At 40.5% G+C, this 12,865-nt stretch overlaps 1 protein-coding gene across 1 annotated transcript in view; it reads left to right on the top strand.

Annotated features, from left to right (window-relative positions):
- Positions 1–2,529: 2,529 nt before the first annotated feature.
- The window catches only part of AGBL3 (AGBL carboxypeptidase 3), a 199,941-nt gene continuing 189,605 nt past the window's right edge, over positions 2,530–12,865 (top strand). Inside the window, exon 1 of the mRNA XM_082252932.1 lies at positions 2,530–2,617. Within this exon, the coding sequence (XP_082109058.1) occupies positions 2,552–2,617 (66 nt within the window). The 5' untranslated portion in view covers positions 2,530–2,551. The remainder of the gene's footprint in view (positions 2,618–12,865) is intronic.

Consider the following 12,865-nt stretch of genomic DNA (forward strand, 5'->3'; position numbering starts at 1 on the left):
AGCGTTGGGCACACATTTGAATCCCTGCTGAGACTTGTAGTTCCTGCTGCAGTAGCGATATCACAAGGGTCGTTTTCTCTGCAACACCTATAGTCACAAAAAGCCTTCCATTCTTTTTTCTAAATGCAAGGCCTATTTTGAATAGCAGAAGTGCAGAATCATATAATGCATTAGATACAGTGAAATCAATTGAAAAGTTGAACAAGTGAAATTTTTTTTTTTTATGGGTGCAGGAGGTGCTAAGTGAGCGACTTCCTGTGATATTTGTACTACAGCCGTTACGGCATGTCTCTGCTCTAACAGGGGAGTGTGGGCTGAATAAAAGTAAAAGTGATAAAATGCAACATAAAGAAAATTAACGCACTGCAGGAGCGTAAATAGACCCTACACCTTTAAGAAAGGGTTTCTTTTCATAATAATACAATAAATGTACATGAACGTCATAATAATACAATATATGTACATGAGCGTCATAATAATACAATATATGTACATGAACGTCATAATAATACAATATATGTACATGAGCATCATAATAATACAATATATGTACATGAACATCATAATAATACAATATATGTACATGAGCGTTATAATAATACAATATATGTACATGAACATCATAATAATACAATATATGTACATGAGCATCATAATAATACAATATATGTACATGAACGTCCTAATAATACAATATATGTACATGAGCGTTATAATACAATATATGTACATGAACGTCATAATAATACAATATATGTACATGAGCGTCATAATAATACAATATATGTACATGAGCGTTATAATAATACAATATATGTACATGAACGTCATAATAATACAATATATGTACAGGAACGTCATAATAATACAATATATGTACATGAGCGTTATAATAATACAATATATGTACATGAACATCATAATAATACAATATATGTACATGAGCATCATAATAATACAATATATGTACATGAACGTCATAATAATACAATATATGTACATGAGCGTTATAATACAATATATGTACATGAACGTTATAATAATACAATATATGTACATGAGCGTTATAATAATACAATATATGTACATGAGAGTTATAATAATACAATATATGTACATGAACGTCATAATAATACAATATATGTACATGAGCGTTATAATAATACAATATATGTACATGAGCGTTATAATACAATATATGTACATGAACGTCATAATAATACAATATATGTACATGAGCGTTATAATAATACAATATATGTACATGAGCGTTATAATACAATATATGTACATGAACGTCATAATAATACAATATATGTACATGAGCGTTATAATACAATATATGTACATGAACGTCATAATAATACAATATATGTACATGAGCGTTATAATAATACAATGTATGTACATGAGCGTCATAATAATACAATATATGTACATGAGAGTTATAATAATACAATATATGTACATGAGCGTTATAATAATACAATATATGTACATGAACGTCATAATAATACAATATATGTACATGAGCGTTATAATAATAAAATATAATACAATAATACAATAAGATTTCCCCATAAACACAGTCAGTGTTGATATGGGAATGCCTCCAGTGGAGCTATGGTGTTCTCCTGGCGGGCTGGCGGGCAACGTAGTGAGCCATTCCTGCCCGGAGAACACCGTTATTATTATTGCTAGTGACTATATCTGCTAGTAATAGTCACATGCAAAAAACAGGCATGCTGGTTGTACGCAAGTTAATCAAGGGGTACATTTCTGGGCATGCCCAGAAGCTGTTCAGCAGGGAATAACGCACCTGAACCGGAAGTGACGAGCAGGGCCGGTGCAGGAACATTGACTCTTGGGAGCGATGACGTTCGGCTCCCAGGAGTCAATGCAAGCAGGAAGAGACGGCGTGGGCCGCGGCTGAAGAGGGAGGAAGTGGAAGAAAGGTAAGTATATTTTCTTTAATAACAAGGTAAGTAAATAAAAAAAAAAATGTAAATTATCCAATTCTTTTTTAGCGACAGTACAGCAAGCGGATCGTGTAAAGTCGATTTTGAGGCTGGAGCTCCGCTTTAAGAATTGCATGCAAAATAATTGTACCGCTTTCAGCACCTAAATCGGAAACAATCATACAACCAGGGAGGTTAAGGGGGCAAATCCTTCCAGAACTGGTTAAACACAATGAACACTTTTAAATGTCCTGTTTAACACAGCAAAGCTTTACTTTTTTTTATTCAGTTCCACTTTAGGCAAAAACTTTTAGTAATTTAAAAAAAAAGCATTCTGTGGCATTTAAATAGTGAGCAGCCCAAAAGGAATGCAAAACTTTTTCTATTGCTAACACAGACTCTTCTCTTCCCTACAATTCTATATGTCAGCTCTTATATCTGGCTTTTCATGTCTTGCTATTTATGATTTGAAAAAGGTAAATGACACAACGACTTCTATAATTGTTATTTTTTTTGCTGCTTTCGGACAAGTGATACAATATTTTCTCTCTTTGTACAGAGAACCTTCGGTTATAAGCTCCAACTGACGTATCATGTGTGATGAGGCAGAAAACCAAGAGGTTCCTTCAGAACATAGCAGCAGCAGCCAATCAGAATCAGTAGGTATTCTTTTATACATACATTTTGTATTTTTCCTAAGAAACGTGCAGTGAATATCGAAATTGAAAGGAAAGACCTTCAGAAGTTTTACTTAGCATGTTCCACTGATAAAATACTTATTTGTGTGAGGGTTCAAAGTCCCTGAAACCTAAAAATAATCATATGGCCTAAAATAATGATTATTATGGCAAATACAGTTGTGTTCCAAAGTTTGCATACCCTGGCAGAAATCATGACATTTTGACATTAATATTGAAAATATGACTGATCATGCCAAAAAACTGACGTTTATTTAACCACTTTAAGACCGGAAGATTTTGCTGCTTAATGACCAGGCCCTATTTTGCGATTCGGCACTGCGTGACTTTAACAAACAATTGCGCGGTCATGCGACGCTGTACCCAATCGTAATTGATGTCTTTTTTTCCCCACAAATAGAGCTTTCTTTTGGTGGTATTTGATCACCTGTACAATTTTTATTTTTTGCTCTATAAACAAAAAAAGAGCAACAATTTTGAAAAAAAAAAAAAAAAAAAAACAATATTTTTCACATTCTGCCATATAACATTCCCAAAAAAAAATGTAAAAATCTAAATTTTTTAACATTTTAGGTCAATTTGTTTTCTGCTACATATTTTTGGTAAAAAAAATCGCAATAAGCGTATTTTGATTGGTTTGCGCAAAAGTTATTGCGTTTACTAACTACGGGAAAGATTTATGTCATTTTTATTGTTTTTTTTTTTTTACTAGTAATGGTGGCGATCTGTGATTTTTTTCAGGGCTGCGACATTGCGGTGGACAGATCGGACCCTAACTGACATTTTTGACGCTTTTGGGAGGGAGTACCAGTGACATTACTACAGTAATCAGTGCTAAAATATGCACTATTACTGTAATAATCCCATTGGCAGGGAAGGGGTTAATACTATGGGTGATCAAGGGGTTAAATGTAAGCCTAGGGGAGTGATTCTAACTGTGGGGGGTTGGGCTTGTGAGATGACCATAGAGACATGCGATCCTATATAGCAGGATCGCATGGTCTCTGTGATCATCTCAGGGAGAATGACAGACAGCTGTGTTTACATCAGCCGTCCATCCTTCTCTGTCAGCGGGGGGAGATCGTGAGTGGCCAGCGGCCATCGGAGCTGCCTGACACTAGTGCCAGCTTCCCGCTGAAGATCGGGTGCGGAAGCGCACCACTGGCGTCACGCGCTCGCCCCCTAGCTCCTCCCAAGTGAGCGCCATACATTTATGGGACTTTGCCTGGGAGAGCCAGCCTACCTCAGTACATCTGCGTCGGCTGGTCGTTATGTGGTTAAGGATAGTGATCATATAAAGCCATTTATTATCATATAGTTGTTTGGCTCCACTTCACTGCATAATGATAACAGAAATCAACTAAATGGCTCTGATCAAAGGTTTACATACCCTGGAATGTTTGGTACAGACACACGAGGTGACACACACAGGTTAAAATGGCAGTTAAAGGATCATTTCCCATATCTGTGGCTTTTTAAGTTGCTAGAATCTGTGTATAAATAGTCAATGAATTATCATATGGATGCACTGAGCAGGCTAGATTTTGAGCCATGGGGAGTGAAAAAGAACTGTCAAAAGACCTGGGTAACAGGATAATGGAACTTTATAAAGTTGGAAAAGGAAATAAAAAAAATGTCCAAATCATTGAATATGCCGGTCAGTACTGTTCAATCACTTATTAAGACATGGAAAAATTAGGGCTCTCTTGATACCAAGGTCAGGTAGACCATGAAAGATTGCAGCCAAAGTGCCTGAAGAATTTTTCCGGACACAAAGAAAAACCTACAGGTAACAGGAGAAATACAGGCTGTTTTGGAAAAAGTGTATTTGTTTCAAGGAGCAAAATATGCCAATACTTAAAGCGGCTCTTAAGTAATTTTTTTCATCTTTCCATGTATTAAATCTTCTGCCCTTGTTGTTTTAACTTTAGATAGTAAAACATTTTTTTCCTGCCAGTAAATACCTTATACAGCCCACTTCTTTCTTGTCTGATCATTAGCCTAGGCTAGGGATCTCCAAACTATAGCCCTCCAGCTTTTGCAGAACTATACAGTGGGAACGGAAAGTATTCAGACCCCCTTAAATTTTTCACTCTTTGTTATATTGCAGCCATTTGCTAAAATCATTTAAGTTCATTCTTCTTCCTCATGAATGTACACATAGCACCCCATACTGACAGAAAAACACAGAATTGTTGACATTGTTGCAGATTTATTAAAAAAGAAAAACTGAAATATCACATGGTCCTAAGTATTCAGACCCTTTGCTCAGTATTTAGTAGAAGCCCCCTTTTGATCTAATACAGCCAGGAGTCTTTTTGGGAAAGATGCAACAAGTCTTTCACACCTGGATTTGGGGATCCTCTGCCATTCCTCCTTGCAGATCCTCTCCAGTTCTGTCAGGTTGGATGGTAAACGTTGGTGGACAGCCATTTTTAGGTCTCTCCAGAGATGCTCAATTGGGTTTAAGTCAGGGCTCTGGCTGGGCCATTCAAGAACAGTCACGGAGTTGTTGTGAAGCCACTCCTTCGTTATTTTAGCTGTGTGCTTAGGGTCATTGTCTTGTTGGAAGGTAAACCTTCGGCCCAGTCTGAGGTCCAGAGCACTCTGGAGAAGGTTTTTGTCCAGGATATCCCTGTACTTGGCCTCATTCATCTTTCCCTCGATTGCAAAGAGGTCGTCCTGTCCCTGCAGCTGAAAAACACCCCCACAGCATGATGCTGCCACCACCATGCTTCACTGTTGGGACTGTATTGGACAGGTGATGAGCAGTGCCTGGTTTTCTCCACACATACCGCTTAGAATTAAGGCCAAAAAGTTCTATTTTGGTCTCATCAGACCAGAGAATCTTATTTCTCACCATCTTGGAGTCCTTCAGGTGTTTTTTTTAGCAAACTCCATGCGGGCTTTCATGTGTCTTACACTGAGGAGAGGCTTCCGTCAGGCCACTCTGCCATAAAGCCCCGACTGGTGGAGGGCTGCAGTGATGGTTGACTTTCTACAACTTTCTCCCATCTCCTGACTGCATCTCTGGAGCTCAGCCACAGTGATCTTTAGGTTCTTCTTTACCTCTCTCACCAAGGCTCTTCTCCCCCGATAGCTCAGTTTGGCCGGACGGCCAGCTCTAGGAAGGGTTCTGGTCGTCCCAAACGTCTTCCATTTGAGGATTATGGAGGCCACTGTGCTCTTAGGAACCTTAAGTGCAGCAGAAATCCTTTTGTAACCTTGGCCAGATCTGTGCCTTGCCACAATTCTGTCTCTGAGCTCTTCAGGCAGTTCCTTTGACCTCATGATTCTCATTTGCTCTGACATGCATTGTGATCTGGAAGGTCTTATATAGACAGGTGTGTGGCTTTCCTAATCAAGTCCAATCAGTATAATCAAACACAGCTGGACTCAAATGAAGGTGTAGAACCATCTCAAGGATGATCAGAAGAAATGGAAAGCACCTGAGTTAAATACATGAGTGTCACAGCAAAGGGTCTGAATACTTAGGACCATGTGATATTTCAGTTTTTCTTTTTTAATAAATCTGCAACAATGTCAAAAATTCTGTGTTTTTCTGTCAGTATGGGGTGCTATGTGTACATTCATGAGGAAGAAGAATGAACTTAAAAGATTTTAGCAAATGGCTGCAATATAACAAAGAGTGAAAAATTTAAGGGGGTCTGAATACTTTCCGTACCCACTGTATGTCCCATGAGGAATTGTAAAACTCTGACATTACCAGACATGACAAGGCATGATGGGAATTGTAGTTTTTGAACAACTGGAGGACCATAGTTTGGAGTCCCCTGGCCTAGGCTAATGACATCATGCACAGCTCTCTCTCTAGTTAGAGTTTTTTCAGTAAGGGAGGGATGAGTGATATGAAAAGCTGCAGAGCTGGAGGGGGCTGGATGAGGGCAGAGATAACAGTAGACTGCAGAGATCCATGAGTATTCATCCAGAGAAGAGAAATGCGCAGGCAAGTAGTGGTGTGAGTGTGTCTGTATATATGTTTTTGTGTGTGTATGTATGTAAGTTTGTGTATGTACTGTATGTATGTGTGTATAGATAGAGTGTGTGTATGTATGTGTGTATATATATATATATATATATATATATATATATATATATATATATATATATATATATATGTGTAAAAGTAAAATCCGCGCTAAGGTTATCAAAGGATTAAAAGGATATATGTACAGATCAGCTGCAGCCTACCCTAGACTATAGTCCAAGGACTATATAAAATCGGTGCAAACTAATGCACAAAGAATTAATTAGAAGAGTGTGGCTGGAGAAAAAGTCCAATAAGCCAATATTTATAAAAAAGAAAAAGAAATGAGTCCATATCTTGGTGGGTGTGCCAAAAAAAGTGAAAAAAGACCTTACGGTGACCCCAAGGTGGGTGACTGGCGAGGTGCGGGGTGACCCATAGTAAAAAGACCTACTAACCAGATATACCCACCCCACACAGGGGTATAGAGCAGGTATTTTTGGATACAGCTGGATAATCCTTCCTCTGGCTTCTTAATTCCCTTCTGTGTAGGGGGAGATGTAATGGACAGCCAATGATGATCCCAGATGTCCCAAAGGAGAACGTGTATTATGGGTCTTCTCCTAGTGGTATGGGGTTCAGCGGTCCGTGGGTGAGGTCAGGTCACACAGAGGTATATGGGTGGGAGGGTCACATAGGGCAAAGAAAGGCTCGATAGTGTGATATCGCTTTAACACCTTTATTCAGATCAGTACATAGAAGATGGGTACTCACATTTAAAAAGTCAGTTCAGAGCGAGATAATGGCGTCCTGGAACGCAATGTGTTCCACCAGGATACCGGAACCGGAAGTGATGTGACGGCGCTGTACGCGTTTCGTCATCCGACGTCTTCTGCAGCGGAATTCCTTTATTTTATTAAGTTTTGATTGTTTTTGATATGCACTTTGCACTTTTCTCACGCCTCTCGTTGGCTATTCACTATTATTGCACTATATTTATTGTCCATTGTATATTAATTGAATTTGTACACTATTTATTTATTATTGATTTATTTTACATATCACTATTTTTGTGTAAACATCACACTACAGGTTTTACACTTATTTATTTAACTGTTTGCACTTTATAGATTGGCAGCGCCAATACCCCAATTTTTATACACCATATATATATATATGTGTGTGTGTCTGTGTAAATCCAGGAAGCGAAAGGCAGCTGCTTCAGCTGCCCACAGTGAAAATGGCTGCAGTCAGACTTAGAAGAGAGAGATTTCTGCAGCATATTTGGCATATTCAGAATTACAGTATACATAAAATAATATGCAAACTGGGTGGAGAGAAGCTTCAGCATGGCAAGGATGTTTTTATTACAATTTATGTGAGCAGACTGCAGTTTCTCTTTAAACAAAAATGAGCTGCATGGGCGAACTCGCCCATGCCATAAAGAAGCCTTTACTGCGCAAGTGCCACAAAAATGCGCTGTTACAATATGGTCGAAAACACCTTGACACCCCTCACAGCTTCTGGCACACTGGAGAACAAGACCAAAATATACCTTTGTGGTCACACCCATAAGTGCTACGTTTGGAGAGAGGTCAACAAGGCCTATAGCAACAAGAATACCATTCCCACTGTGAAGCATGGTGGTGGCTCACTGATGTTTTAGGGGTGTGTGAGCTCTAAAGGCACTGGGAATCTTGTGAAAATTGATGGCAAGATGAATGCAGAATGTTATCAGAAAATACTGGCAGACAATTTGCATTCTTCTGCACAAAAGCGTGGGATGCTCTTGGATTTTCCAGCACAAGAATGACCCTAAGCACAAGGCCAAGTAGACCCTCCAGTGGTTACAGCAAGAAAAAGATGAAGGTTCTGGAGTCACCATCACAGTCTCCTGACCTTAATATCAACAAGCCACTCTGGGGAGATAGCAAATGTGCAGTTCATGGAAGATTTCCAAAGAATTTGCATGACCACCTGCAAGAATCTGGGCCTCATAGACAACTATTACAAAAGACTGCACACTGTCATTGATACCAATGGGGGCAATACACGGTATTAAGAACTAATTGTATACCGAATTTTTAACAGGGATCATTTCATTTGTTTACTTGTTGCTACATTTTGTTTTATGGTTGTGCCATTCTGTTATGACCTACAGTTGAATAGAAATCCCATAAGAAATAAATGAAATGTGTTTTGCCTGCTCACTCCTGGTTTTTTTAAATTGGTACATATATTACCAATTCTCCAAAGGTATGCAAACTTTTGAACACAACTGTACATACTTTAGCTTAGTGAATTGAGAATGTTGTCTTTAACTCATTGGACAAAGGGTGCCAGAACAGGAGGTGATCCGATGTCTATGGGGAACCCCTGGACACCGCTACCAGAGGCTTGTGGGGGGAAAGTTGTGGGGCCTGTAGGAAAACCTTTTCTGATCACTTTTATTTTCCTCTTCAAAAGCCAGCATTAGAGGTGTCTCCAGCTCGCTTCTATGCATAAACTGAACAAAAATTGCATTGTGGCTTTACATTTTCTGTGTCAGGAAAAATATATAATAAATGCCCTGTTATCTGTAAAAGATAACTGTATTTTCCTGTTTTGTTTCCCGGAATCAAAATTGATTTTTTGGGGCGTTGTACCATGTGATGCACACAACATGCCAGCAAGTTTGAAGATGATGAAAAATATTTATTTGTGACATAAACAATATTTATTTTTTGATAGAAATTTTTGAGTGTGCATATATATTCTCCCTGTTTGCTATGTAATCTCGAAGGATCGGTTCACCCCTATGCGTGTATGTGGGGCCATGTGTGTTCGGGCATGGCATTCATTCGATGGCCTGCTGTGACTGCATTTCCTGCAGAAAAAGGTGCATGCACCTTTTTCAAAATGCGGCTCGCATGGAAATTACATTTTCATTTTGACCATGCGATTTCCCTGCGGTTCCTGCACCCACGAACGCGCTTTTTACTTATGTGAGGATGCCATTCAGAATTAATGGAATCCCCACGTTTTCTCACAGCAGCATGTTTTCACTGTGGGTGGTTGCGGGTGTGAGAATCGCTGCGATTCCCGTACCCACAGACACCTGTATAGTATTAGTGTAAGCCGAGCATAAGATGTGATCAAACCAATTCATTTCAGAAGTCTCATACTTACATGATTACATAAAGTCCTCCTGCGTACAATCAAAGCAGCAAATGATATCACATGTTGTCAGTATAAATTCAATACACCTGTTCTGCAAGGCCCCTAAGGCCCCTTTCACACGAATGATCCAATCAGATCTGCCTGTCAGTTTTTTAGGCGGACCTGATCGTATCCTCCATGCATCCCTATGGGGCAGCGGATGTCAGAGGTGACATGTCCCCTGATACCCACTGCCACCCGCATCCGATCCTGTCCCTGAAATATGGATGGATGGAAACCCTATTTTCCATCCGTCCAGGGGATTGGATCGGATGGGATCAGATGAGAGCGGACAGGTGGTCCGCTCTCATCTGATTCCCCCAAAGAGAGCAGCGGGGCTCTGACACCTCCCTCTTCGCACACAGAGCGGAGAGAGAGCTGTCACCTGCCTGCACAGCAGGGCTTGGCGGATCAATCCCCCGTTGAACAGCACGAAGTCCGCTGATGGAGACGGACCGTGTGAAAGAGCCCAAAGTCTGCAACGCCACTAAACAAGAAACAGGAAGACCAAGGAGCTCTACAAACAGATCAGAGACAAAGTTGCACAATCTAGATCAAGTTTTGGTTATAAAAAAAAATCCTAAGCTTTGAATATCCAACAAAGCACCATTAAATCCATTATAACAAAATGGAAAGAATATGGCACTACTACAAACCTGACAAGGGAAGGTTGCCCACAAAACTCAGACCAGGTAAGAAGGTCATTAATCAGAACTGCAAAGTTGCAAAGACCCACATTGGAGGAGGGAGTATCTGTCCATAGGACCATTTGAAGCTATAAACCCCTATGAGCAAAGCTTAATGGAAAAGTGGGCAAATAGCCATTGCTTAAAGAAAAAAAAAATAAGAATACGCATTTGGCATTCTTCAAACAGCATGTGGGAGCATCCTCAAAACACATGGAGGAAGCTCCTCTTTTCAGACGAGACTAAAGTCGAACTTTTTGGCCATCTAAGAAAACGTATGTGTGGCCTAAACCTGATAATTCCTATCACCCTAAGAACAACATCCCCACAGTGAAGCATGGTGGTTGCAGCATCACGCTGTGGGGATCTTTTATATCGGCAGAGACTAAAAAAATGGTCAGGATAGAAAAAAAGATGGATGGCACTAAATACAGAGAAATTCTTAAGAAAACCATTTTCAATCGGCCAGAGCTTTGAGACTGGGACAGGGTTTAGCCTTCCAGCAGGACAAGGACCCTAAACATACTGCTAAAGCTTCACTGGGTTTAAAGGTAAACCTTTACAGTTAATGTTAATGTCTTGGAATGGCTAAGTCTGATACTTCCGACGTTTTTTGGATTGTTAATTTCCCTGCTCTCTGTCTCTGATCTACAGTATGTTTTAAAATGGTACTTATGTGTGAACATTTCTCCTTGAGCTATTGAGGTCTGAAAAAACAGGTATTTCTCTTACGTCCTCCGACAGTCGCCGCCACCTCTAAGTCATCACTGTTGGGTATTGACTTCTGCTCCGCAGGAGTAGCTAGGCATATAGACTTAGTCAAAAGACAAAAGGCATTAGCATATACACACCCATGGGGGCTGTCCCATCTGGTCAATACCCCCCTGCATAACCACTCCCAACTCAGTTTTAATCTGCCTAGCGTCAGGAGTAGTCAGGCTTCACTGTTAAGGCGCACTCTACCAGATCTGTGAGTGCGTCCTGGGCCTATTGGCATAGGGCCTCAGTGGCCCAGGTGTGCAAGGCTGCGACTTGGTCGTCGGTGCACACTTTCTCAAAATTCTACAAAGTAGACGTTCTGGCATCAGCTGATGCCTCTTTGGCCGCAAGGTTCTAAGTGCGGCAGTGCCATGATGGACCCTTGTGTTTTTTTCTGGGTCCCTGGCTTTTGGCATTTGCTTTCCTGGGCTGTTGCTCCTGTTGAGCATTGTTTTTTCTGTTGCCCAGTTGGTTCTCTTACGTTGCATGTAAGATTCCTTTCTCTGATGTGGGTACTGCGTTGCCTTTTCTACGGTTGCGTCTCCCACCCCTCATGTCTATACTGCTTTGGGACATCCCAACAGTAATGACTTAGAGGCGGCGGCGACTGTCGGAGGACGTAAGAGAAAACGGAATTTTTGTAAAATCTTACCTGTAAAATTCCTTTCTCTGAGTCCTCCGACAGTCCCCGCCCCTCTTTGAGGTTCTTATTACCTACTGCTATGCTACCAAACTGAGTTGGGAGTGGTTATGCAGGGGGGTATTGACCAGATGGGACAGCCCCCATGGGTGTGTATATGCTAATGCCTTTTGTCTTTTGACTAAGTCTATATGCCTAGCTACTCCTGCGGAGCGGAAGTCAATACCCAACAGTGATGACTTAGAGGCGGCGGCGACTGTCGGAGGACTCAGAGAAAGGAATTTTACAGGTAAGATTTTACAAAAATTCAGTTTTTACAACAACCTGTAATCCTTAAATGCAGCCCCCCACTTTAAATGAATGCAGCCCCCCTCCTGTTGTGGAGCCAGCAATTCTTACTGCAAGCCCTGCCAGGTTCTAGACAGCCTTGTTTTTGAAAAGGTTCATTTCTACAGGGAGAGCATGCTCTGAAGGCCACCATGAGTATGGCTATCCCTTAGAAATGAATAAGGTGATAGGGTGCATATGCAGGGTAAAGATGACCCGGCAAGGACGTTTGTGGAAGTAAGGCTGTGTAGCACCTAGTGGGGTAACACATTGACGATCGATGGATTAAGGAAGAAGGCGAGTAATGATCTGGGTGGGCTGCACTCAGTGGGGAGGCCGCATTCATAAAAGAACAACTTGTACCAAAGGTACAGTTGCCCTTTATTTTAGGATCTGCTTGGAGTCCAGCTTTCAATCCAAATGCCATTGTGGCCCCAATGGAAACCTTTGTGTCTCTACCGTTCTCATACATGGTATTAACACCACTGTATGACTAATGCGATTGAATGCAATTAAAAATAAACATATAAGCTTCTGTATTGTATAGCCTTTTTTACAATCACCGGGTTCGAATTATTAAGGGATTCTGCATTAGCATTTTACAAGTATAT

Source organism: Pelophylax lessonae, assembly GCF_965119305.1.
Source record: "Pelophylax lessonae genome assembly, chromosome: 4".
Lineage (NCBI taxonomy): Eukaryota > Metazoa > Chordata > Amphibia > Anura > Ranidae > Pelophylax > Pelophylax lessonae.